This window comes from Molothrus ater, chromosome 8 (genome assembly GCF_012460135.2).
Source record: "Molothrus ater isolate BHLD 08-10-18 breed brown headed cowbird chromosome 8, BPBGC_Mater_1.1, whole genome shotgun sequence".
Taxonomy (NCBI): domain Eukaryota; kingdom Metazoa; phylum Chordata; class Aves; order Passeriformes; family Icteridae; genus Molothrus; species Molothrus ater.
The window spans coordinates 33,304,457-33,329,912 of NC_050485.2; the positions used below are offsets into that span (position 1 = coordinate 33,304,457).

The 25,456-nt window shown below is 42.3% G+C and overlaps 1 protein-coding gene across 1 annotated transcript in view; it reads right to left on the reverse strand.

The window, feature by feature from the left end:
* Window positions 1–5,749: 5,749 nt before the first annotated feature.
* The window catches only part of C8H10orf90 (chromosome 8 C10orf90 homolog), a 63,018-nt gene continuing 43,311 nt past the window's right edge, over window positions 5,750–25,456 (reverse strand). Inside the window, 7 exon segments of the mRNA XM_036385195.1 lie at window positions 5,750–6,717; window positions 6,871–6,970; window positions 8,493–8,556; window positions 17,196–17,391; window positions 18,373–18,602; window positions 20,489–20,623; window positions 20,626–20,760. Of these exon segments, the coding sequence (XP_036241088.1) occupies window positions 6,679–6,717; window positions 6,871–6,970; window positions 8,493–8,556; window positions 17,196–17,391; window positions 18,373–18,602; window positions 20,489–20,623; window positions 20,626–20,760 (899 nt within the window). The 3' untranslated portion in view covers window positions 5,750–6,678.

Below are 25,456 nucleotides of genomic sequence, written 5' to 3' on the forward strand. Positions count from 1 at the left end.
ATTACCCACGGGGAACTCGCGTGGATGGGACATCCAAGCTCTGGGTTACTCCCCAAAAATTGGAAATCTACAGAAAAAAATCTGCCCCTGTCACCAGGGCCTGTGGGGAGCAGGAAGCGGCACTTGGGGACGTGGCTCGGTGGTGGCTTCAGTGGCACTGCTGGGCTCAGGGGCTGGATGGCCTTTGAGGGCCTTTCCAACCCCAATAATTCCAGGAACAGGGGCTTGGAGGAGCCCCTCTGCTCTGGCTGGGAGAGCTGGGGGTGCTCACCTGGAGAAGGATCCAGGGAAAACTTAAAACCCTGCCAGGGCCTGAAGGGGCTCCAGGAGAGCTGCAGAGGGACTGGGGACAAGGATGGAGGGACAGGACACAGGGAATGGCTCCCAGTGCCAGAGGGCAGGGATGGATGGGAGATTGGGAACTGGGAATTGTTCCCAATGGAATTGCCAGAGCAGCTGTGGCTGCCCCTGGATCCCTGGCAGTGCCCAAGGCCAGGCTGGACACTGGGGCTGGGAGCACCTGGGACAGTGGGAGGTGTCCCTGCCATGGCTGGGGTGGCACTGGGTGCGCTTTAAGGTCCCTTCCACCCCACCCTGGGGTTTAACCAGAACATTGCTCTTTTCTCATCATTTCTCCCCCAAATCAAGGCAAAATCTGTCTCCAGCCCATTTCCCTGCCTCCCTCTGCAGTGACACAATTTCAGAGGACAACCCAGTTACAAAACCAGACTCTTGTCCTCAATATGGTTTTTGTTTGACTCCCTGGCCACAGTTATATATCACAATAAATTAAATGACTGCTGAGGGACCTTCCTTCCAGACACCATTATCAGGCAATCAGAAAATTAGCCCACATTCAGACTGGACACAATTCCCCTGACCACCCTTTGGTCAGGATTTTTATTAATCTTCCCCACATCATGGATACAAAGTGCTCACTTTAGGGCACAAAAAGTTCTGGAAAACCACAGAAACATGAAATAGGAATGGATGTCTCTCCATTCAAGCACAGCTGCAAGAGCCCATCAGATGGTGAAACAGCAGATGGCTCAAGCAAAAAGTTGAAGATAAAGTTGTTTCCAAAAAGTTTTTTGCTATTTTATACCAATTTTTCAAGCCAGTTGCAGACTTGAAATAACTCCAGAACCATGGAGCAGCCTCTCTGTGATAGGTGTTTGTACCTTATAATTATATATTAACTAATCTATTATATAGTAACTGAATCTAGTCATGGTAAGATACTGCAGAAAATAAAAGTATTTTAAACATGAAGTCTAAAAATACATCCTGTGATAATATTTTTTTAAATATCCACCAAATTTCTGCAATTAAGAGCTCTTTTACAAATTCCTATCTAGGTAATACCATCCTCAAGCAGTTCATTGCACTGCTCCTATTTTATGCCATTTTGTGTAACTCTGTGTACCATGAGAAAATGGGTGCAGTTTCTTCTCCTTTTTTCTTTTTCTTTTTACTTTTTCATCACTCTGCAGCTGGTAGGGAGATGATACACCTCATTATCTTATTCTTTGGGTCATCTAAAATGAGTATTAAGTCATTCTACCTCCCACAGCTTTGGTACAGAGCCAAGGAGAACTCAGAAAAGTAAAATTCCTGACCTAAAAAAAGGGAGGATGCTTTATATTCTCAACATAAAAATGAGGTTTAATGCAGAACTATGGAATGGTTTGGGTTGGAAGGGACCTTAAATCCCAGACAGTGCTACCCCAGCCATGGGCAGAGACACCTTCCACTGTCCCTGGTGCTCCAGGCTGGCCTTGGGCACTGCCAGGGATCCAGGGGCAGCCCCAGCTGTACCAGGGAACAATTCCTTCCTAATTCACATGACAAGATTATTCCAACGGTTTTCTCACAGCTAAACCGAAATTGCAAGAGATAAAACCATAACCTCCCAAAACACCTCCAGGTGGGAGACAAGTTCCCTTCCAGGACCCAGCCTCATTCTCCATGGGCAGAGGGGCACCACACAATGAGCAGCACAGGCTCCTCTCTCTCTGATGAGGATTTTGGGCCAGGATTTTTGTGATTTTGGCATAAGCAAACACATATTTAAACCAAATCTTAATAAATATTTCCATGCATGCACTGTTCTCCTCCACCAACAGCAAATTGGATGCATTTTCTGTAGCTTCTTTCATTCTGATCTGGTTTTATGCTCAGGTAAATTTGCATTTCAGTTGAAATGAATGCCCTTTTATTCAAGGGGCTGCAGATGGGGAATGGTCCCAGCTGGGGCTGGGATTTCTCCAAGCCCCATTTCCTGGTGCTGACCTCTGGCCAGGACAGGGGGATCCCACAGGATCCGGCCACATCCCAAAGCAGCAGCGAACTACACAGGCTGCAGTCACAGTGCCTGGAGAAATGTGACCCTGGGGACACCCCTGCACCCTACTGGGCTCCAGCAGGGACAAGTGGCCACTCAGAGCTCCTGGGGGGGAAATCAGCCACCCCTCAGAGCACACAGGCACTTCTGTGCCCGCAGCCAAAGGGGCAAACACCCCTGCACATGAGGCAAGCTGGGTTTGCAGCCCTGGAGCTCTCACTGTGTCAGGCAATGGTTTCCTCTGCAGAGGGCTGCCAGGAACTTTATCCCTGCTTTTGTGTGTTGTTTTCCTTGTAAATCAGGATTTCTGTCCCAGAAAACATTACACTAACGGGACCAGTCCCAGATATCCAACAATAAAACCCCTCCAAAGTCCTACCCAGACATTCTCCTCATCCCTCAGAGCAGCTGAGTAAACTCCAAGATGTAACTAATGGCTTGCATACACATACACAGGAAAATATTTGGGTTTAAATAAATCCCCAGAACATTGGAACCCTCAGTCCTTTACATTACAATGACTTCCAGCCCTTAAGGAGGTTTTTCTGTCAGATGAGATTAATGATGGCGGCAAACAAGCAAACACCACGTCCTGCACACCTCCAACACCCCATGTGTGCTCCATTTCCACTCCTGCAGGATTCCAGCCCTTTGTGCTTGGGAAGGACAATGCCAAGGCCATGTGCTGACAAGTCCACACAGGCTGTGTGCTATAATGCCCCCAAACCCTCCCAAATCTCCCCCAAACCAGCATTGTTAGAAATCCTCACGTGTCCCTCCCAAAGGCACAGCACCAACACCCACAGAACTTGAACTCAAGTCTGTAAAATTTCTCCAACAAGAAGGAAAATTCCAGCTTGACAAGGGTGGGTGACCTCCAACTTTCCTGGTATCTGCTGGAAAATGGGCTCTTTGAAGAGCCTGCAAGGCCAAAGGGAGATCCCACCATTTTTTCCCTAACCCTGAACTTCCTAAAGCTGATGCCTCTTTGTCCAGGGCTATTCCTGGGTGGCTCCTGTTTTCCTGAAATGACATTTTCCTGCACAGTTCATTTTCTGTCACAATGATGGGATTGTGGAGCTGAAATGAATGCCAGAATTGTTTGCTGGATATATTACCAGATAGCTTTTTTTCCTCAAGCCCAGAAAGAGAAATTAGGTTTACAACAGAGATAATTTTTGGTTTTCTGAAGCACAGGTTTTGTACCATGTAAAACATTCCCAGACAGTGATTTGCATCATGCATTTTCCTCACTAGCTTATTTGTACACAAGAAATTCCACCTCGGACTGCCACAGATTTGCCCTGCAGGTTTTAAAAATCATGTTTAGAGAGAATAAAAACATTTGGAAATAAACCTTTTACAAACCCCGAGGATTTTTTCCTTTTGATTGATGCACTTGGCTTCTTGCTGTGAGCCAGAGGAGGGGAGGATGCAGCAGGTGAATGTTGTACCCTGTCCTCAAGGAGGGAGAGGAAACCAGGTCAGTGGAGGCGTCATTCCCTGCTCCATGTGATCCATGATGGTGCCAAGGGGCGAAATCCCACCTGAAGCCTGTGCTGCTCTTCCCAGGAAATGCTCACATCATGCATTTCCTCACAAGGAATTTCCTCACCTGGCTGCCATGGTTCCCAGGGAGGATCAGCTCCTCTGCTTGATATTCCCATCCAGAGAGTGGGAAGCATGTCAAATACACGTATTTATTTACATTGATTTACATATAAATGTAAATCTATGTATGCATGGAGTAGGGACATGCCATGGCTGGTGGATGAACGTTTCTCCCCCTTGAGTCCTCATTCTCTGATTTTTTGACTTCAGGAAAATGCAGCTTTGGTTCATTGTGGGGGTCTTCACAGGGGTCCCAGGACGAGGGAAAAGATGAGAATCTTGACCCCATGTTTCAGAAGGCTGATTTATTATTTTATATATTAAAAGATATATATTATCTTATATTATATTAAAAGATATATATTATATTAAAAGAAAATGATATATTAAAACTATATTAAAAGAATAGAAAAAAATATTTCATCAGAAGGCTTGAAAGGAATAGAAAAGAATGAACAAAAGCTCATGACTCAGACGGTCCAAGCCAGCTGGGCTATGATTGGCCATTAATTAGAAACAATTAACATGGACCAATCAAAGATGCACCTGTGGCATTCCACAGCAGCAGATAATTATTGTTTTTCTTTTCATCTGAGGCTTCTCAGCTTCTCAGGAGAAAAAATCCTGGCAAAAGGATTTTTCATAAAATATGTCTTCAACAGTTCATCAAGTGACTATGTAGATGAATCAATCTCCCTTGAATTCCTGGGTATCCTGCAGGAGAAATGCCTGACTTCCATGGAAAACACTCTCATTCCCAATGAGGAAGATCCTGTCTCTTCCTCTCTGTCAGAAAAGTGGGAAAGGTTCTGGGGCTCCCTTCTGGTGTCAGTGCCAGCCCAGGGAGTGATTATTTTGCTGTGTCCTCCATGGACACCAAACCCCAAATGTTTTCTCTCCATGCCAGAATATCTTGCTGTGGCTTTAGGGTGAGACTCCAGGCAGGCCTAAGGGCATACACTAAAGCAGGGTGAAATGTAAATAACATTCTTCTACTTCCCAGATGGTCAGGAAATAATGCACCTGAGGGTGCAGACCCTGATGAACCAAAGCTGCATTTTCCTGAAGGCAAAAAATCAGAGTGAGGACTCAAGGGGGAGAAATGTTCCATTTCTACTGAAATAAAAGAGAATCTGGGCACTGATCCATGGGAAATGTCTCTGGCCATAGTGAGCTAGGACAGGATGAAAGCTTGAAAGAGAATCCTTCTTGGTGTCCCTTTTCTCAGTTCTTCTTGGAGTCATCTGTGGTCCAGCCTTGGCCTGGGTTTCCAGTACAGAATGACTTCCTTGGTTATAAAGGTGTTTTTCAGGGAAAAACGCTGGCAGGTCCTTCCTCACTACCTTACCTTCCGCATCTTCTCCCAGTGGATTGAACTGTTGATGAGTTTTTGAGGAAATCTATCTGGAATATATTTGTTCAACAGATCTCTGTCTCCTCTGTGAGCAAAAATTCCCATCATTATTCCACATTAACTGGGAAGCTGAAACACAAAAAGGCAAAATAATCCAACAGAAACAGAGCACAAAACACCCCAGGTCCCTGTGTCCAGCACAGGTCACCCAGCTGGAGGTTATCCCAGTGGCTCACAAACATCCCTCTTCCAAAAAATCCTGACCTTGCATCCCAGGCTGGATTAGGAAAACAAAGCAGAACCATCAAAGGCCAAATTCCAGCCGCATTCAAACCCCTGCTCAAACTTTGTGCAGCAGAATTTAACACTTGCAGTGATTTTTAGGGGCAGTGGTTTTTTCCCCCATGGGATTTATGGGTACAAAGGCACGACTTCTCAGGCAGTTTCAATAATTTTGTTTTATTTAACAGCACCAAATAGAAACACAGCGCTTGGATCAATATTATCCTCATGCTTTATTCCATAAATAAACTCCATTGGTTTGTGAGCTGCTTGTTTTTACTTCCAACATGTACAAATAAAGATTTAAATATTTTTTTGGAGGAAACATGACAGCTGGTTTGAGTTCTGCAAGTTTTTGATGCAAACATCCTTCTTGGCACCACTCCTTCATCTGCCATTTCTAGAAACACTTTGTGCTCACAGAAGTGGAGTGAAACGTATGTCACAATGAAAAACGTGGAAAAGTGTTATAAACAAATATTTAAATATTGTTTTTTTAATGGGAGAGCTTGCTAGGTAGTTTCACTCTATGAACAGGAATGGAGCTCTTCAGAAAGCTGAAATATTGGTCCCTTTTGGAATGTTAAGTATTAATGTGAAACTGCTGTTGCTCTGATGATGTGGTAATGCTATTTCAACTGGTTCCTAAACATAACAAATAACAGTTTTCTTCAAGGATTTAACTCACAGGAAATCAATTAATAAAATACTTCAGAGAAATAAGTTTTCCATGTATTATAAACACTGGGCTATTGCTACAGAGAAGTGTGCTTTTTAAAAAAAGATTAAGATAAATAATACCCCTGTAATTCAGTATTTGCATTAAAAATTCTTAAAATTATTTCCTCTGGGTAAACTGACCAAAAGGTGATGCTCTGGAACAGCTGTGCTCCCTTTTAGGCTGTTTTTGATTACATGAAAGTTGCCTTAAAATTTCAATTGAAACATAAATGATCTTTCTTTATACAAAGAGCCAATGATAAGAAAAATACCTCCAGGTAATTGAGATAACAGTTAATTTTATGGCTTATCTAGAAGTCAAAGGCATTCAAGATCCAATTAGGATGATGAGCAAGAGACTCCTTTGTCACTCTGTGTTTCTGTGGAGCAGCTGGTCCAGTAATTGCTAGAAAAACAAAATGCAAAAATGCTTTAAAATGCTGTTAAAATCCATGAGGTGATAGAAATGTTTAGTGATACAGGAGGTGGGGTGGAGTTGGCATCCCAGACTTCAAATTTACTGGCTGCATTTGCTCCAGAAATAACAGGAAATCCTCACCTTTTTAAACATCTCCACACGCAGCCTGTTACTCTGGATGATGATCCGCTTCTGCTTCTCTTCTTGTTTCTTTTTCACCTCAGGTAAATTGTCATAAATCCTGTCAGGAATTCAGAAAGCAGAGTTCATGTCATCCCTGGGGCTCACAAATAATTAATTTTTCCTGTAGGGAATAGCTGCCTTCCATGCAATGCTTTTAATGGGCATCTCTGAGTATTTAAATTTGATTTATGGCATGGGAGTGATAAATTATTAACAGTCATGGTTTGATACGAAATCTGGCTGGTTTCAAATCTTGCTGAAAATTCTAATTCTGGAGTAAAAAAAATTAAGAAAGTGATGGGATCAGGTGATTTCAATACAGTAGATTCTAAGGAGCTCAGTGAAATTGGTTCCAATTTCTAGCAACAAAATTCAAATCAGAATCTGGGCTGTACACTTTGTTGGGTTTTATTTTTGTATTTATGTCACACAATTATTATCAAGCAATCATTTTCAAGTAATTTTTCTAAAATATAAGAAAACCATCATAATAAGCCTGCAAACTGTTTAGATTTTTTCACTGTCATTAGGAACATGTTCCACCAAGGACAACACAATCTTTCCATTCTAAAAGTAACAGGAGTTGCCATTAAAAAGGTGATTTCTGATCTTTTCCCATTAAAATCAGTGATAAACTCCAAGGATTTGGAAGAGAAGGCTGCACAGTCCTGGTTTTGCATTGATGCCTTGTCCTGGTTTGCATTGATGCCCTGGAGCAGAGGCTGGACAGAGCGCCAGAATAAAGCAGGGATTTATTCAAAGCATCTCCTCCATGGATCCACCTTGGGCAGCACAAGAGCCCAGCCAGGGCTGCACCCAAGATGAACCAAAATGGCCCCAAAATGCACGGCCGGGCACGGGCTCTGTCCCTGGGATCAGTTCTGCTCCATTTGCACCTTGCAGTTCATTGTCCCATTCCAGCTTTAGCCCCTGCAGTCCCACCCTGCTTGTTTTTCTCTCTCCAGCCCACGGGGTTTGTGCTCTGGGGCTGAGATTTGGATCATTTGTCCTTGGTGCCCAGCTGGAGCAGGAATTGTTTTGTCTCCCTGCTCTGTGCACAGAGCTCAGCATCCCCTGGTGTGAGCCCAGACCCACCCACTAAAGCAGCACAGAATGGGAAAAAGGGAAAAGCTGAAACCTGAGGCATCAGCATGAGCACAAAGCCTGTTTAGTTCTGGGTTCTCTTCATAATATTTTGCAGTTCCCAGTTCTTGAAGCAGCCTGTTTTGGATGATTGGATTTTGGAGAAGAGGAATGGGACACATCTGAAAACAAAGATTAATTCCCCACAGTGGCTTCTGCAGCTTCCCTTGCATGAAGTACAATGCAGTTAAAGATCAGATACCACAATCCTCATAATTTGCTGCAATTCCCATCCTCTGTGCCATAATCAGGGGGGAAAAAACCCAAAGTGACCTCAATGCTTCCATTTTGGGGTGTTCAACATGAGGGACCTGCTGAGGGTTTGGTTTTCATGCCATGGGTGCCCCATGGTGTTGAAAGGGCAGGGCTGCCCAAATCTAAACTGATAGAGCAGAAAAAAACCCCCATAGACAAACTGAAAGCAGAGGGATTTGTACCTTTTAGATCTCATGTGCATCTCCTTCTCGGGAATGACTCTCTCCTTTGGTTTGAAGAGGTTATCTGGCAGAGAGAAAATAAAGTTAATACTGGAGGGGTCTGCTTTTACTGAAATCTCAAATGTCATATTTTACTGAGACACAATTTGCCATTTCTGGTTAAAGTTTTGAAGGCTTAAGGCCAGATCCAAATGCCCAAATCTCTCCAAAAGTTCCTCACAGTTTCCTGCAGGCTGCTCCTGGCTGCTCCTCAGTGTGTCAGGAGCCTGCCCTGGTACAGCCATTTCTGATTCAATTTACACCAGTTTTCCAGGGCTGTGGACAATTATCTGAGCTTTAGAAGGAGGAAAATCATATTACTCTTTCCTGATCAAGTATAAAGAGATCTGTGATAATTCCAATCAGCATTTCCCTGGATAGAGGAAAATAATTTCTGATCTGAGCAGTTAGTGGTTCTCAGGAAAAGGTGATTTTTAACACCTTCCTTGCAAAAATGAGTCCTGAATGGGAAGGGGGGATATTTGTACAAGGTGGGAAGCCAAGAAATAAATGAGATTACTGCTGTATCTCTGTATAAAATTCATGGAATCACAAAATTGTTTGGTTGGGAGGGACCATAAAGCTCATCCTGTTCCCATCCCTGCCATGGCAGAGACACCTCCCACTGTCCCAGGCTGCTCCAAGCCCTGTCCAGGCTGGTCTTGGGCACTGCCAGGGATCCAGGGACAGCCCCAGCTGCTCTGGCAATTCCATCCCAGCCAGGAATTCCATCCCAATGTCCCATCCATCCCTGCCTTTTGTCAGCTTAAAGCCATTCCCTGTGTCCTGTCCCTCCATCCTTGTCCCCAGTCCCTCTGCAGCTCTCCTGGAGCCCCTGCAGGCCCTGCCAGGGGCTCTGAGCTCTCCCTGGAGCCTTCTCCAGGCTGAACAACCCCAAGTCTCTCAGCCATTCCCCATAGCAGAGATGTTCCATCCTTCCAATCAAAAGTCAAAGGGAGCTTTGCAGTGGTTTCAGTTCTGAACTGGTGCAGTTTCCAAAGCACAAACTCAGAAAGGAGAGAGGCTCTGAAGCCTCCTCTGCCTCAGGACAGACTTTCCCCCCTCAGCAGTTGTCTACACTTAATCATCCTTGTTAAATCTTCAGTACACACCAGCCACATGCTCGATTTGCTAGGAAAACATCATTTCTCTTTTATTTATTAGTGTTCTAACGCTCATTTGCATGTTGATTCACTTAAAAGGAATAAACACTTGGATGCTACTGCTGTCCAAATAACTCTGAAAGTGCAGGGAGCAGCTTGTCTGTGACCCAGGGACACCTTCCACTCTCCCAGGTTGCTCCAAGCCCCTTCAGCCTGGCTTTGAATCCTCCAGGAATGGGGCATGCTGACACATGAACATTCCAGACCTTTGTGTAGCCACCAGAACAGGAAAAACCCATCCAGGGATTTACAGACTCACCTCCTATTCCATGTGCAGCATGATAAACTGATAAAATGTATTTTTCCTGTAAGTCTTTAAGTCAGAGTGGCCTCTATTTTCAATTTCTGGGAAGCACCACGGAGGCTGGGAGCTGTGCTGGTGCTGTTGCTCCAGAACAATCCTGTCCTGCTGGCACAGAAGGGCATCAGACCCATCCCTGCCCTGGAACAAGATATGTGGCTGTGCAGGGCTTTGAAGGGATGGACTCAAAAGAGACTCTGGGGGAAATCCTCCAAGAAAATAAATCCACTTCCCCATGGAGCCATGAGGTTAATTCTCATGGCCAAACATTGCTGCAGCACTTCCCAGCTTGCTATTTACCAGAAGAAAAATCACATGCAATCATAGAGGCTAATCCTTGATGGACTGTAGGATTAGGATTCAAAAGTTAAAGGAGAAATAAATAAAAAAATTTGCTAGAAATGAGAAAATAAAGTCGTGAGTGGATTTAAATAGTTGTTAATCCTTGACATTGAGAAGAATGAGCATTTAAAAGGGGAAAAGCAGCAAACATTCAGAGCTGAAATAACCTCGAGCTCATCCTGGAGACCTAAAGCTCTTTCCTACCAAGCAAAGATCAAATGTAGACCATTCCCCAAGCTGACAGGCCTCTACATTGTGTTTTATCTGTTCCTTATCAAAGCCCCTTATCAGATTTCATAGCCTTGGATGGCTTTTGGAGCAGGGATTTCAGAGCAGACCTTCAGCATTGCCAGGGATGCACCACAGTTAAATAAAGGTTCAGACAGAGAGGGCTGAGTCCCCTCCTTGTTTTATTCACACCTTGTGAAACTCCTGACTTTCTGGCATTTACAACTGGTCTCACATCTGCACTAAAGCAAGCTGTAAATGAAGGTAAATGGGTTGTCTCTGTAATAGATTTTAATTAATGCTAAACTGCACCTCCAAGAGGATGAGTAACTCTCCTGCTTGGGAAGTCAGTAAATATTTAGACAGAGAACAGATGAAATGATTGTGTTGGAACCAGCCCCTGACTTTCTATTTACCACTAAATCACTGGAGCACTTAAAAGAGAAAAACAGTGGCAAAATTTATCAAAGTATACACAATATAAATACATTTCCTTCTAACATGAATGTGATTTCTTAAAGTTTGGTAGGAGGTAAAATGTGACTTTGAGGATGTGTGAAAAGCAAAGCACTGCTGCTGGGGGATCTCTAATTTAACTGAAAAACTGCTCTTTTACTGAACTGAAAAAATAATGCACCAAAAACCCATTTGCCCAGAGAAATCCTAGGATACAGAGCATTTTTTAAACACTGGGTTTTTAAAATCAGCAGTCCCCTAGAAAATAAATTAGCCTTGAATCTAAGGTAGATGTGGATGTGATGTTGAGCTCTGGATCACATTTTCCTGGGAATTCATCCAGGGTGTGTAAAGCAAACACCCAGGGGTGCTGCCCAAACTTTGCACATCCCCTGGAAGTGCCTTCCTGCACTGAGCTGCTCCAGCTGCAGCCAGCACAGGAGGTTCTGGTGTTATTTACACAAAATGCAATAATCCCTGAGTTTAAGGGTTCAGGGTGAGGCTGCCTGGGCTCCTGCTCAGCCCACAGAAATCCTAAAGCTCAGAAATGCTCCTTGCCCCAAGGGCACCCATAGGAAGGTGGCGTGGAATTTGCAGGCAAGCTCAACAAGGGAAGAGATGAGAATCCTGACTCCATGTTTCAGAAGTTTGGCTGATTTATTAATATAATATAATATAATATAATATAATATAATATAATATAATATAATATAATATAATATAATATAATATAATATAATATAATATAATATATAAAATTTTATATTATATATTATATATAAATAATACTATAATATAATATAATATTCTATTATATATTATAGTATAGTATAATATTATATAATATTATATATAGTATAATATTATATTATTATTTTATATAATAACATATATTATATTATATTATATTATATTATATTATAGTACATTATAGTACATTATAGTACATTATACTATATTACATAATATAATATAATATAATATAATATAATATATAATTATATATTATATATAAATAATACTATAATATAATATAATATTCTATTATATATTATAGTATAATATTATATAATATTATATATAGTATAATATTATATTATTATTTTATATAATAACATATATTATATTATATTATATTATACTATATTATACTATATTATACTATATTATACTATATTACATAATATAATATAATATAATATAATATAATATAATATAATATAATATAATATAATATATAATTATATATTATATATAAATAATACTATTATATAATATTGTTAATATTATTAACATAGTATAATATAGTATTATATTATATTATTATTTTTATTTATATTATATTATATTATATTATATTATATTATATTATATTATATTATATTATATTATATTATATATTGATATATTAAAACTGTACTAAAGAAAGAAAAAGGAGACATCAGAAGTCTAGAAAGGAAAGGAATGAATAATAAAATCTTGTGATTGCTCATAGCCTCGACACAGCTGGACCTGTGATTGGTCATTAATTAAAAACAATTCACACACTGGGTAAACAGTTCTCCAAATCACATTCTCAAGTAGCAAAACATGGAGAAGCTGAAGCTTCCCAGCTTCTCAGGAGAGAAGATCCTAGTGAAAGGATTTTTTTAGACAATATGTCTGTGACAAGGTGGTTCCCAGATTTTCCAGCTGTTCAGGTCTCTCCTGCTACTAATGAGACTTCTGACCCTCCTCAATATTTTAGTTTTTCTGGAAAACAGTACTAATATCTCTAAAAAGCTGTAAAGTTGAGAGGTATATGTAAACATTTTCATATTAGAATAATTTTGGGGATGTTGCTGGAGATTTCAGTCCTCTTTATCCAAATGATACTTAAATATTCATGGATTTTATCCAGAAAAAACAAAAATATTAACATCTCACCTGGCTTTCCTAAATCTTTCCAATATCATTAGCGCATATAATCCTAAAAAGCATTTTTGTTCCCAAAAATAGCAGCTTTTGAATAAGGTGTGGCAGAGTTAATATTAGTTGAATGATATTTTCAAAAGAGATCATTCCTCTTCCTAATTCCATTACCTGACTGCAGCTTGGACTTTATTCAGAGCTGCAAGCCAAAAAAGCCAAAAGAATGGGTGGCACTCTTAGAAGTTTGAATGGGGAAAAGAGAACTGGGAAATGACCTAAAATAAATTACTGTGGTGGTGTTTTCAGGAGTCTCAGGACAAGAGAAGAGACGAGGATTTTGACTCTGTGTTTCAGAAGGCTGATTTATTATTTTATGATATATATTATATTAAAAGAAAATTATATATTAAAACTATAGTAAAAGAATAGAAGAAATGATTTCATCAGAAGGCTAGGAAGGAAATTAATGGAATGATAATAAAATCTTGTGACTGAGCAGAGAGTCTGAGACAGCTGGGCTGTGATTGGCCATTAATTAGAAAAAAACTAACAAGGACTAATCAAAGATGCACCTGTTGCATCCCACAGCAGCAGATAATCAATGTTTACATTTTGTTCCTGAGGCCTCTCAGCTTCTCAGGAGAAAAAATCCTAACAAAAGGATTTTTCATAAAATGTGTCTGTGACAAATGACTCAAACAAAGTCCCAGCTAAGCACCAATGTGAAGGCACAGGAGTACACCTGAGTGGCTGCAGGATTATTGCAAATTCTCTGATTGCCACCTTCCCCTCCCTCACTCCAAATAAAAACCTCCCTGGCACAGGACTGCTGGAGAAACCCACCCCCGGAAAACCCAAACAAACAGCAATCCAAAAAAACTTTTGGGGAAGGTTTAGAAGTAGGACTGAGGGGATATGAATTGTTTCTAAGATATTATTAAATATTGAGGGTTTGGGTGCAAACCCAGAGGAGCTCAGCAGGCTCCACAGCGGGGTTGAAGGGTAACCTTCAACTCCTATGGCCAATCCCAAAGAACAACCAACCCCTTAAAGGACAGGAAAAGGAAAGTTGGGAAAAAACCCCAAAGGTGCCTGAGAAATTGTGTGAAACCTCCCCAGGTCCCTGTGCACACCAAGATCACAGGGCTGTTCATTCTGCAGATTTAAAGGCCCATAAACAGCTGGTAGTCCTGTCACTGCAGTAATTACATTACAGTTTTGGAGATTTAAACGCAGTTATTTGAACATTGTTTCTATTCAGCTCGTCACAGTGGGATCCCTAATTTGTTCGACACAGTCAACAGCAGAGTTGTCTATCTTGGACTAATTAGCACTCTCAAAATTTAGCAGTGCCCATTACCCAGCACAAAGGCTGCCTGGGAGTTCTGAGCAGGTTCTGTGCCTTCAAAGAGCTCTGGTGATGATAAAATCTCGTGCAGGATAAACATTTTCATTTTCCTCAGATTACTTTCAGCGTTTTGTAAAACCCCCGCTCGTGAAGGACAATTAAAAACTGGTAAACAACTTGGGGTTTGCAGGATGGGAAGGTAAATGGGAACTGCACAGATGTTGGTATTTATATGGAAATTATGCTGAATGCCAATTATTTCTTTCTCCTATAAGAAACTGAAGTTGCAACAACACTGTCAAAACACAGGGAAACCCTGCTAGTCAATAATTTCATGTTATCAATAAAGATGTTTTAGGCTGATAGAATAATTTCTCTGGGAGAGATAAAAATCTCTGCAGCTCTTTGCTTTGGGTGTAAATTATTTTATTGGAATCCAAGTTGCAAGAGCAGAGAGAAGCACATGCACCAAACTTATTTCAGAGAGAGGTGAGTGCAGCAAACTGCTCAAAACACCTTGGGCTGCAGTTAAAGCCCCATTTCCACCTGAATAAAAGCAGGCACCCACCCCTCCCCAGCCTGGGTACTGAGAATTTCAGACTTTCTGTACTGACCCCCAGGAGAACACTGCATTTGACCTGAGGCCGTGGAGAAGGCTTCCAAAATGGAATGATGGAACGAGATTCTGAGTGTGTAGTTTGAGATCACACACCTGTGATATCACACACTTCTCTCCAAACTCCACACCCACAATCCCAGTTCCATCATTCCCTTTTGGAAGCTTCTCCACGGCCTCAGGTCAATGCAGAGCTCTCCTGGGGGTCAGTGCCTGCCAGCACAGAAAGTCTGGAATTCTCAGCAGCCAGGGCTCCAACAAGAGCCCTCTGTAGTGCAGCCTACAGGGCTGTGCTTCACCCAGAGATTTGGATTTCCAGCATAACTCCAGTTCTGCTTCAATTACACACATGTGACATTCTGTCATTATAAAAATATTAAGGTCTCACAAACAGAAAACCACACTACACGAAGGCAGATGAGTTACAGAAACCAGATTCTCTCTAGACAAATTTACCATTAATGACCAACCACTAAAAGATGGAAATAGTCATTAACTTCAATAATTAATGAATATATTTCAATATTATGATTTTATTACTCATTAAACAAGCATAAAGATTAAAATTTCATTATAATTTGAGGAGAAATAGGTTTAGCCTTTCATATTTTGTTTCATAAATTATTTTCAGAGTGGTTTGGGGGATTTTCAACCATGTTCAGACAAAAGTGGGAGATTTTTGCCACTTCCGCTAAGAAAGATGACAAACTCATGGTCTGCTGGCAGAGCTCACAGAATCCTCCCACTGCACAGCCCTGAGAGATCTGATTCCAGGTAAATTAACTTGGATCGTGGAAATGGTGGATTAATTCTGTTGAGCCTTTAAGATAGAATTCATGCTTTGTGCCATGTTTCCTTTATGTGTATTTAGCTCTCACTATAAAAAGCCAGTAGGGCTCTGATTAGGACAGACCACTGGAAACTGGAATTCTCCAGGAAACTCCAAGAGCCCTGAAATGGGGCTGCACCCACCTCTCCTGCACTCGCCCTCATTCTCCAGGGAGCCATAAACCTGTTTGTGTTTCCCCAGGTTGAGGACATCAAATATTCCCTTTCCTGCATCCTCCAGGTGTCTTTGTTAGCTTGTTTAATCCTTTCAATTAATTTACTTTTCACTAGAATAATGTATCTTCAAGCAGCCACAGATTTAAAACCAAGATGTAAAGATGAATGCCAATCAATCAAATAAATCTTTGTTCTTTAGTCAACTGAGTTAATTAACATCCAGATGGCAATTAAAAAGAAAATAAAAGAAAAAGAGAAGCAATTTGTTTAACATCTTGAGCTTAGATAACATTTACAGAGGTGCTGTGCGGGCTGTGAGGGAGAGAAGGGTTTCCCTCACTGGGTGCTGAGGCTGTTTGCCACAACCTAATCATGTTAAATTAGGAAATCACAGAGTTTGCATGCCTTGATTTAGCAGGGCAGGGCAGACCAGAGCTCTTCCCCAGCTCTGGGATTTCTGACAGAAGTGGCAAATCCACACCTGCAACTGGGACTCCTGTCCCAAATCCCTCCTGCCTCCCTGCTGTCACCTCTGTCCCCAGACTGATCATTCTGTGAGCTGGGAGAGGATGAAATGTCATTTTTGCCATCACCTCACAACCAGCAGCAGCTGCACCGTGCTGAAGAACACAGCTGCATGTGACAGGGACAAAAAGTCCCCAAGGAGCTGCCACAGAGCACAGGAAACTCCTCATCCCCACTAACCCTTCTCTGAGCTGCTGGGAATTCCTGCCAGGAGCATCTGCACAGATGCTGGAGTGTCACTGACATATTTTCTGGAAAATCCCTTCACCAGGATTTCTTCTCCTGGGAAGCTGAGAAGGCTCAGAGAAAAATGAAAACAATAATTGTCTGCTTGCTTCTCCTGTGTTTTACTGCTTTGGAATGTGGTTTGGAGATTGTTTATCCAACAGGTGATTATTTGATTGTGTTCATGTGAATTGTTTTTATTCAATGACTAATCAAAGTCCAGCTGTATCAGGACTCTGGAAGAAGTCATGAGTTTTTAATTAGTATCTTGTTAAGCCTTCTCTAAGTATCCCTTTCCTATTCTTTAGTATAGTTTTAGTATAGCATTCTTTAATATAGTATAAGTACATAAAATAATAAATTAGCCTTCTAAGAACATGGAGTCAGATTCATCATTTCCTTCCTGCCATGGGGGACCCTGAAAATACCACACTGGAGAGTGAACCAGGAACAGCAGCTCTCCCGTTCCTCCCCAAATTCAATTTGGAAATTCCATCTAGGACTTCCAAAGGCAGCCAAGGACCTGCTGCTGCTCCCAACTCACCACTGAGAGGGTCAGGGATGGTGAATTGCCTCTTCTTGCTGGAGGTGGAGGTGGAGAACTTGCGAGCCCGAGCTCGGGGTGTGCCTGGGGGAGCCTCCCTGTGCTGGGCCCTCCTCAGCTGCACCATGAGCTCCAGCCTCTTCAGCCTCTGCTGGGAGCGGGAGATGAACTGGGGGTTGTGGAGCTCCAGGGCTTCCTGCAGGAGACAGAGAAGCTGTGTTATGCCCTCGTGATTCAAAGGGAGGAAAATGTGTCGTGGGCGTAGGGCTGAGTTTGGTTAGAGGTTGCTAAAGTGGTGAAAATGAGTCTGGGTTTGGTTGGGAGGGACTTTAAAGCTCATCCCACCCCAGCCATGGGACACCTTCCACTGTCCCAGGCTGCTCCAAGCCCTGTCCAGCCTGGGCCTGGGCACTGCCAGGGATCCAGGGGCAGCCACAGCTGCTCTTCACAGCTTCTACCCTCCAAGCCAGGAATTCCTTCCCAATATCCCCTCCGTCCCTGCCCTCGGGCACTGGGAAGCCATTCCCCCTTGTCCTGTCAAGCTTACTCATTTCTATGTTTCAAATTACATATTTCTACATCCAAATTCAAGTTCTTGATGTTTTGCCTGTTTCCTTTTCTCACCCCATCACCGAAGCAACTCGTCACTGGCAGTTCACAAACTTTCCTGTTTATTTAGATTGTCAGATCTCTCCATGGCTGATCCAGAAAGAAAACACTTCCCAGTCAAAGGCTGCTTCAACGTTTAGGAATGTCTTAGGACAGAGGAAAGGAGCAGAGATGGGTCTGCAACATGTGCAGGAGGAAATGGCAGGGAAGTCCATCAGGCAGGTACCACCTGGGCCATGTCCACACCTACAGCTGGTGCTGGAAGTGCCAGGTACTTGGGAAACTGCGAATTTGTAAATTCCCAAACTCTTAACAAGTTCCCCCACAGGAACAGCAGCTGCAGCTCAAAACAAGGAGCCTGGACAACCAAGCAAGTTCTGGCAGTGGATACAAACTGCCAAAACTTCACTGGAAAGGGAAAAATCAAGGAATGTGAACTTCTGCCCTTAACAAGTTCCCAGGAAGCAAACACCATCCATGGCGGGAAAGGGGAGAAAAGGGAAAAAGGGAAAAAAAAAAGAAAAATAAGCAGGACAAAAGAGAAAAAGGGGAAAAAATGATGCTTTACCCGCAGTGTCCATGGAGCTGCTGGAGTTTTCTCCTGCTCGGAGTGGGGTTCTGGCCAGGTGAGCAGGTTTTTCTCCCAAGCCACACCTGGAGAGTGAGCCCTGGGTAGTGTCACCCTGGACAGGGGCACCCTGGACAGGGGCACCCTGGACAGGGGCACCCTCCAGCCTTGCTTGTCCTGTGCCTCGGGCTCCTCTGCTCTGTCCCTCGGAGCAGGGAATTCATAATTGCCTTGGAGAGATTTAAAAGTTCGTTAGGAGCGCGTGGCTAATTTTTTATTGGGTTCTCCACCTCATTAGACAGAGAGGGCAATTCCTGAAATAAGAAAGCCAGGCTGTTATTAATAGGCCTCATTAGGCAGAAGAGGTCAGCTCTAATGGTGGCTGCCCTGTGACACCCAGAGTGTCTCTCACATTATCCAGACCTCACAGGGAAGGAAATCACAATTAAAACTCTGGGACACTCAGCTCTCTTTGCTGGTGCTTCCCAAAATCTGCACCATGGAAAGCCAGGGATATCTTGCTGTGACCTGCAGTTAGAGTTCATTCCAATTTATTGCAGAAAATACCAGATTGTTATGGGCTTTAACCACAAATCATTTCCCTTTCACCACACTGAGCCTTTCATCAGCACCACTGGTTTTGGTTTTTTTCCTTTGTTTTTAATCCAGTTTGCTTTCTGTCATTCCTACAGATCCATTAGCCAGTGGAAAAGCTCCATTAAAAAAAAAATCAATAAAAGGTTATTGTGCATTATAGGGCATTATTATGAAAGCTGTCAATTCACATTGAGAAAAAGAGATTATTTTCTATGCTTATAATTAAGTTTTAATGCTCACTGACTGATACTCCCTGCACAAATTAGGACCAAAAGAGGTTGTGTGCTCAAAAATCAGATTCTCATTCAGAGGACAGAACGAATCCAAAATAACAAAGGAACTTCGGAAGGGCTCCATATGAACTGTTTGAAAAGTCACACTGGATGGAGTGCTCCTTCCTTGCCAAATAATTTGATTTCTAGAACTAAATATCTGGGAATAAAGCCCGTTACTGTTTCATTTCAATTTTTGGTTACAATAAACTTAAAATATTTTCCTCTTTATGACATATTGTACATATTATATTGTACTTAAAAAAACATATTAAAAAGATCTGTGTTGGGTACATTTGCCTTATAAAAGCCTGAACTGTATTTCCTCCCTAACACTGTTCTCACCAACATTTTGGAATAAACCTTGAAACCTGTGAACATGAAATTAAATTCCTCCCTAAGCCAGGTTTAGAGGTGTGGATTAAGTTGGGCTTTGCCAGATCTCAGTGGATGCTTCACTTTTGTAAAACAAAGTTGCTTTCAGTTAGGGGAATGCCATGATTTAACTTCAGGCACTGAAAACAGCATTTGGGCTTCCAAATGTGTGACATTCAGTAGCTTTGTGCCCAGTGATGACAAATTTTGCCTACCTGCCTGCAAAAAATTCTCTTCAGAAAACACAGCTGTAAGAAAAAAAGGTTCTATCACCATTACAACATTTTTCAGGAATAAGTTTCTCACAAACATATGGATACTAAACCCAAATTAATCTCAGTTGTCTTTTGCAAAAATACCTGGTGCATGAATACAGCTGCTGGTGTCATCTGCATTTTAGCTGTGAGAATTATTGTTGGAAGTAAGACATCCGACACACAGCTGAACCCAAAGAAATTATGTTTTACACTCTGAAATCTTATTAATACTCATAGTTCAGGTTGTTGTGTCAAAAAAAAAAGAAGGTTGAAGGAGTGAAAGAAAGGTATCAGAACAAGGTTGTAAAAATAACCTCACTACTGGTATTACTTGGTTAGGCTGGGGCTGCTTGACTTTGCTATTTTAATGCATTTTCAAGATTTTCTTGGGAGTCTAAGCCTATCTTGGTAATTTTAATCTTGTTTTCTATGAACCATAGCAATGTATACAGTCAGATCAGCTGATTGATCTCTCACCAGATGACTCACGCTCAGCACTTAAAGCTGGACAAAAATGGCCTGACTTTCCATTATTTCACTTTTTTTCTCTGAGACTGATCTCATCTTATTATTGAAACCATATTCCTGACAACCACAGTAGGATTTGTACCTTACTTTTTAGGAGCTGCTTTTGCCTGTGAACATTTTCTTCCCAGAGGATTCCTGATGATGCCTTTATGTTGCATGTGCTGCTGGAGACAGACATTTTTGGTTTCAGGACAGCCTGTGCTTGGATCTCTTTGGGTTTGGGGTGTCTTTGGAGGGATCTGCCCTGTTGGATGAGCCATCAGGAGCAGCAGCAATGGTTTCTCTGGAGGCTGCAACTGGAAGGGAGCCAGGGGTTGTTGTGCCGCTCCTCTTCCTGCTTCCCAACAGCATTGGTGTTCCTGAGAAAAACAGAAAAACAATCCTATAACGTGGAATTTTTTTTTTCCTCAGCCCTCTAATCCGTGTGATTTTTATTGGCATGGCAGGATCCTGGAGTTTTAGGGGCTGAGCAATGCTCTTCTCATCAAAAACTGCAATGGCAAAGCGTTGTACAAGTTGGACCTTTTGGGTGCTGGTTCCTGCTGTGGCTTTGAGCCAGAATGGGGCACTGGAAATGTTGGGGGTGGGAGATGCTTCTGAGGCAACCACTCCACTGGAGAGGGGTCAAAACCCTGATCCCAAAACTTGCTAGGCCTTGGTTTTCATCAGAGCCACCACTGAACCCATAACAATGATTTTGATGAGGTTTAAACAATTTCAAATCCTAGGATCCTGGAACACTTCCAGTTGAAATGTATCTTAAAGAACATCCAGTGCCACCCCCTGCCATGGGCAGGGACACCTTCCACTGTCCCAGGCTGCTCCAAGGCCTGTCCAGCCTGGCCTTGGGCACTGCCAGGGATCCAGGGGCAGCCACAGCTTCTCCCCACCCTCCTAGGGAACAATTCCTTCCCAAAATCCCATCTCTCCCTGTCCTCTGGCAGTGAAAAGCCATTCCTCTTGTCCTGTCCTTCCAGGCCATTGTAACGATTCCTTCACCTTTCTTGTTGTCTTTTTAAAAGCAGATTTAACACAATTCTTTCTCTGCTGACTCTTTGCCATGTCCAGGTTGAGGACAGAGTGAGGATTAGAAGTGTTTTTCTCCTTTGAGCCAATTCATGGCAAAGGGTGAGATGGCACTGCAGGGATTTAAAGAATTTGTAAAGAATTTGTGGATGTGGCACTTGGGGACATGGGTTAGTGATGGGCAGTGCTGGGGTGATGGTTGGACTCGATGATCTTGAAGGGTTTTTCCAACCTAAATAATTCTGTGTTTCTGTGTTTGACACTTCCCTATCTCAGAGTCACTCACTAAAATCAGATCCTGCCTTGTGGGGAGTTTGCAGTTCACTTTCCCAATCCTTAATCCACTCACAGTAGATAAGAAATATTCTTTTCCACAAAATGATGATCTCCTATGCAATTTAGTGACCTGACTGACTCATGTATCTTTTTGACTCTGCAGTATTTCTGAGAAAATCACAGGCATTAAGATACAGCATTTACTGGTTTTCCCTTTCCCTGCAGATCAGAGCTTGGAGCTCAGAACCACAGAATTGTTTAGGTTGGCAAAGCCCTCTGAGATCATTGACTCCAACCACAACATCTTGAGCTCTTTCCTGTCACTGCCCATACAGTGAGAAGGAGTCAGCTCCTCAGGGGATCCTCCAGTGAGGGATCCCTGAAGATCAGCACAAACAGAAAAAAAAACAAACCTTGTTTTTAATTAAATTCATTGAGATGAACCCCATCCAAAGTTTCAGAGCCTTACAGAAAATCTGGTCAAAGCAAGGAGGTGCACACAGAGCTCCCAAACTCTGGGGTAGCATCCAAGCTCTCCTGCTCTCTGACAGAACTTATTTTTCTCTGTGCTTTTCATACATTGCAAATATCTCCCTTATCTTTTGTCACAACTAAGCTCTTTTCTCAGATGGAAATAGTTTTGATGCAAATGCTCTCAAGAAACTGGACAGACTCATTTCTGTGCATCCCCTCAGAGCTCTTGCATATCCATGGACCTGTTCACCGATCAATCCCATTCCTGCAGTCACACAAAAATGTCTTATAGCACAAAGAGGGGGGAAAAAACCACTGGGACAGATTAATGGGGTCATGGGCTCAAAGGGTGGCTGTGGGAGGAGGTAGGAACAAGCAGTGGGGTAGGAGAAGATGAAGAAAGCAGCAGGTAGCACTGAGTAACTGCAGAGCAGCAGGGGAGGAAACCCTTTCACTCAGGCAGCCAAGAAATCAGATGGATAGAGGGGAAAAAAGGAGGGAGCTAAGCCACAGGAAGGACCTGAATGGAAAACAGATTATCTCATTAAATCACCTTTTAAATTAAAATAGTTTACTGGCCAGCAGTAAACAGAGAAGAGAAGAAAGAGGAAAGGAGGAAAGAGTTTCTGCTCATCCATGGCAGCATCACAGTGGGAGATAATTTGCCTTCATATCAAGAAATGGTCTGTGCAGCAAATGTGTGTTGTGAAGCCAAACAGCTTCACTGTCAAATTGCTCCAGGCAATGCTGTGTCCACAGGAGGGGCTGTTTGCTGCTGCTGGGCTCCCCAAAATCAGCAGGAGTCATCAGGGGGGTCAGAATGGGCTGTAAGGGAGAAGGGTAAAACAGTGGAGACCAGAGTGAGGGAAGGAGGAGGCTCCAAGACACATCTCTCTAACTCAGAATATTGATCTGAACACAAGAAAGAAGAGCTGCCTGGAGTATTCACACCCCATTTACTCCTAACTACCAGACTAGCTCTCCATGGATATTGGCTTCCAAGTGTAAGTACAGCAACCTTCAAGAATGGACAATTAAGCTCCAGGAAATTTCTTACACGTTGTGCAAATGGAGAAAACCTTCTCTCCTCTCTGCACCACTTCCCTGCTGAAAGAAACTCCACCAGTGGCATCCTCCCAACAAGGCCTGGGGGATCCCTATGAAGATGAGGATTAGGAGAGAAGGAAAAGAAATGCATGAACAAAACTAAGAATGGGGCCAAAAATTAGAAAAAGGGGATGGATGCTTCTTAGCATTTTATGATAAAAGGTTGCCTTGAGGAAGAATTTCAAAACCCCCCATGATTCCTGATGAAATTCAGGAATAAAATCAACACGTCCTTCCTGCATGAAAAGCTTCTTCCTTGTGGATCTGGTTCTAATATTCTGACTGAATCTTAATCCTTATTAGATTCACAGTATGGTGGGGATCTTTTTTTTGGTGGTAGTTAATTAAGGCAATAAAAAATGTGCATCTTCTTCTTGTCTAACACTGAAGGCAATCAGAATAATAACAGAGTCAATTTGCTAAATTCTTTCTTCCAGCTCCCTCTTGAATTAATCTTTCTCTTCCAAAGGTGCACCCAGGTGGAGCCAAATCCCCAGGAAAACAGAGCAAAGCAAACCAGACAGGGGCTCCAAAAATCAACTCCCTCATCCTCAAAGCAGCTCTCAGTTACTTTAATGAACACAGATGCAAATGATATTTAGGAATAAAAAAAAAAAAAAAAAAAAAAAAGAACAAGGCAAAGGTACTTAAAGGTAAGATCACAGCGTTTCACTCTGTACACCCTGGACCCGTTTTTAATATTCTGTGTGGGGAATTAGGACTGTTACTCTCATTAAGACTATCTGGAATTGTGTATCTAAATCCCTCCACCAACCCAGCTTGAAATATATATGCCCCACTGAGAATAGCCAGAATTGCAACTGGATGACCAGAAATAGATGTTTTTTCTATTATGCCAGCTGAGGAAAGCCTTTAAACCAATGAACAAAGACATGCAAGTGTAATGCTTTGGGAGATATGGGAAAGCAAAACTCAAAGAAACAGAAAGCAGAATGACTCCATTAATAAAATTCAGCCAGTATAGGTTGTAGTTGGAAAAGTTCAGCTGCTTATAGAAGCAAATTTAAGGAATAAAGTCATAATTACATCTGGAGAAGAGTCATTTTTGCCCTGTGCAAGAAAGATGACAAGAGCTCAATTTTTAAATAATGACTTAGTGAAAACCATACCATATAGGAGGAGTTTAAAATATTCTGTCAAACCAAGGGTAGGTTTTCAAAAGCTCCTTTAAAAAAAAAAAAAAAAAAGAATCCTTGATCTTGGAGTAAAATAAGTATATTGTTTTACTGTAAAGTATCTTTTTACATTTCCCCCTCTCTCCCTTCAGGGGGTTTTGCTAACGGGAAGTGACCCTGCTTTACAGCAGGTTAAATTTGAGACACACACAATCCAGGCAAACATCCCCTGTTCCATTGTTACTGCTTTTTTCCCCCATTTCACTTTACAGCAGGATAATTCAGCTTTTCATCCTTGAATATAGCACTCTTCCCAGAGTTCCAGTGTGGATTTTTGATGATTTGTGACAAAGTGCTCCTTTGAAACTGGCCAAAGTTCATTTTAGCAGAAGCAGGGCTGCAAATCCTCCCCGGCCACCAAGTCAGCCCGAGAGGTGGCTGGGGAGGGGACACTGAGCTGATTCCCTGTGTGTCCCTAATGAGATCAGACATCAGCATTGGAGGTAGCTGTACATTGCAGACCACCTGCTGGGGGGTTTGTTTTAATTTAATAAAATCCCCACATCCTGAGCTGCTGAGCTCTCTCGGACCTCCGTGCTGGGAGCTGATGCTGCCAATATCCCAAGCAGAGAGGAGCAGGAATGAACATTCCTCAAATATAACAAACTTCTGCCTCCTTCAAGATTTAGACCCAGTAGTTGTAGAGACCCACACGTGCCTCAAGCAGCCATCCATAATCCCAGGCAAGACTCCAGCCTGTGTCTGACAGAGACTGATGGCCCAGGCCTTATCATGAATCACGGGTTGGCACAGCTGAGCCACGCAGTCTTAGATGTGAGCAAACAGAGCACATCATCTCAACAGCCTGGTAACCCAGAGAAATGGAAACACTGAGAGCCATGACAGCGTTATTAGTTATGCCAGGGTTTGTCAAGGGATGCAAGGTAGGATGGAGGATTTATTTTTCAGAAAAGGCATCACTTGTGATCAGTCACTGAGCTGCAGTTGGCCAGGGGTGCCACAAAATTCATGTTTT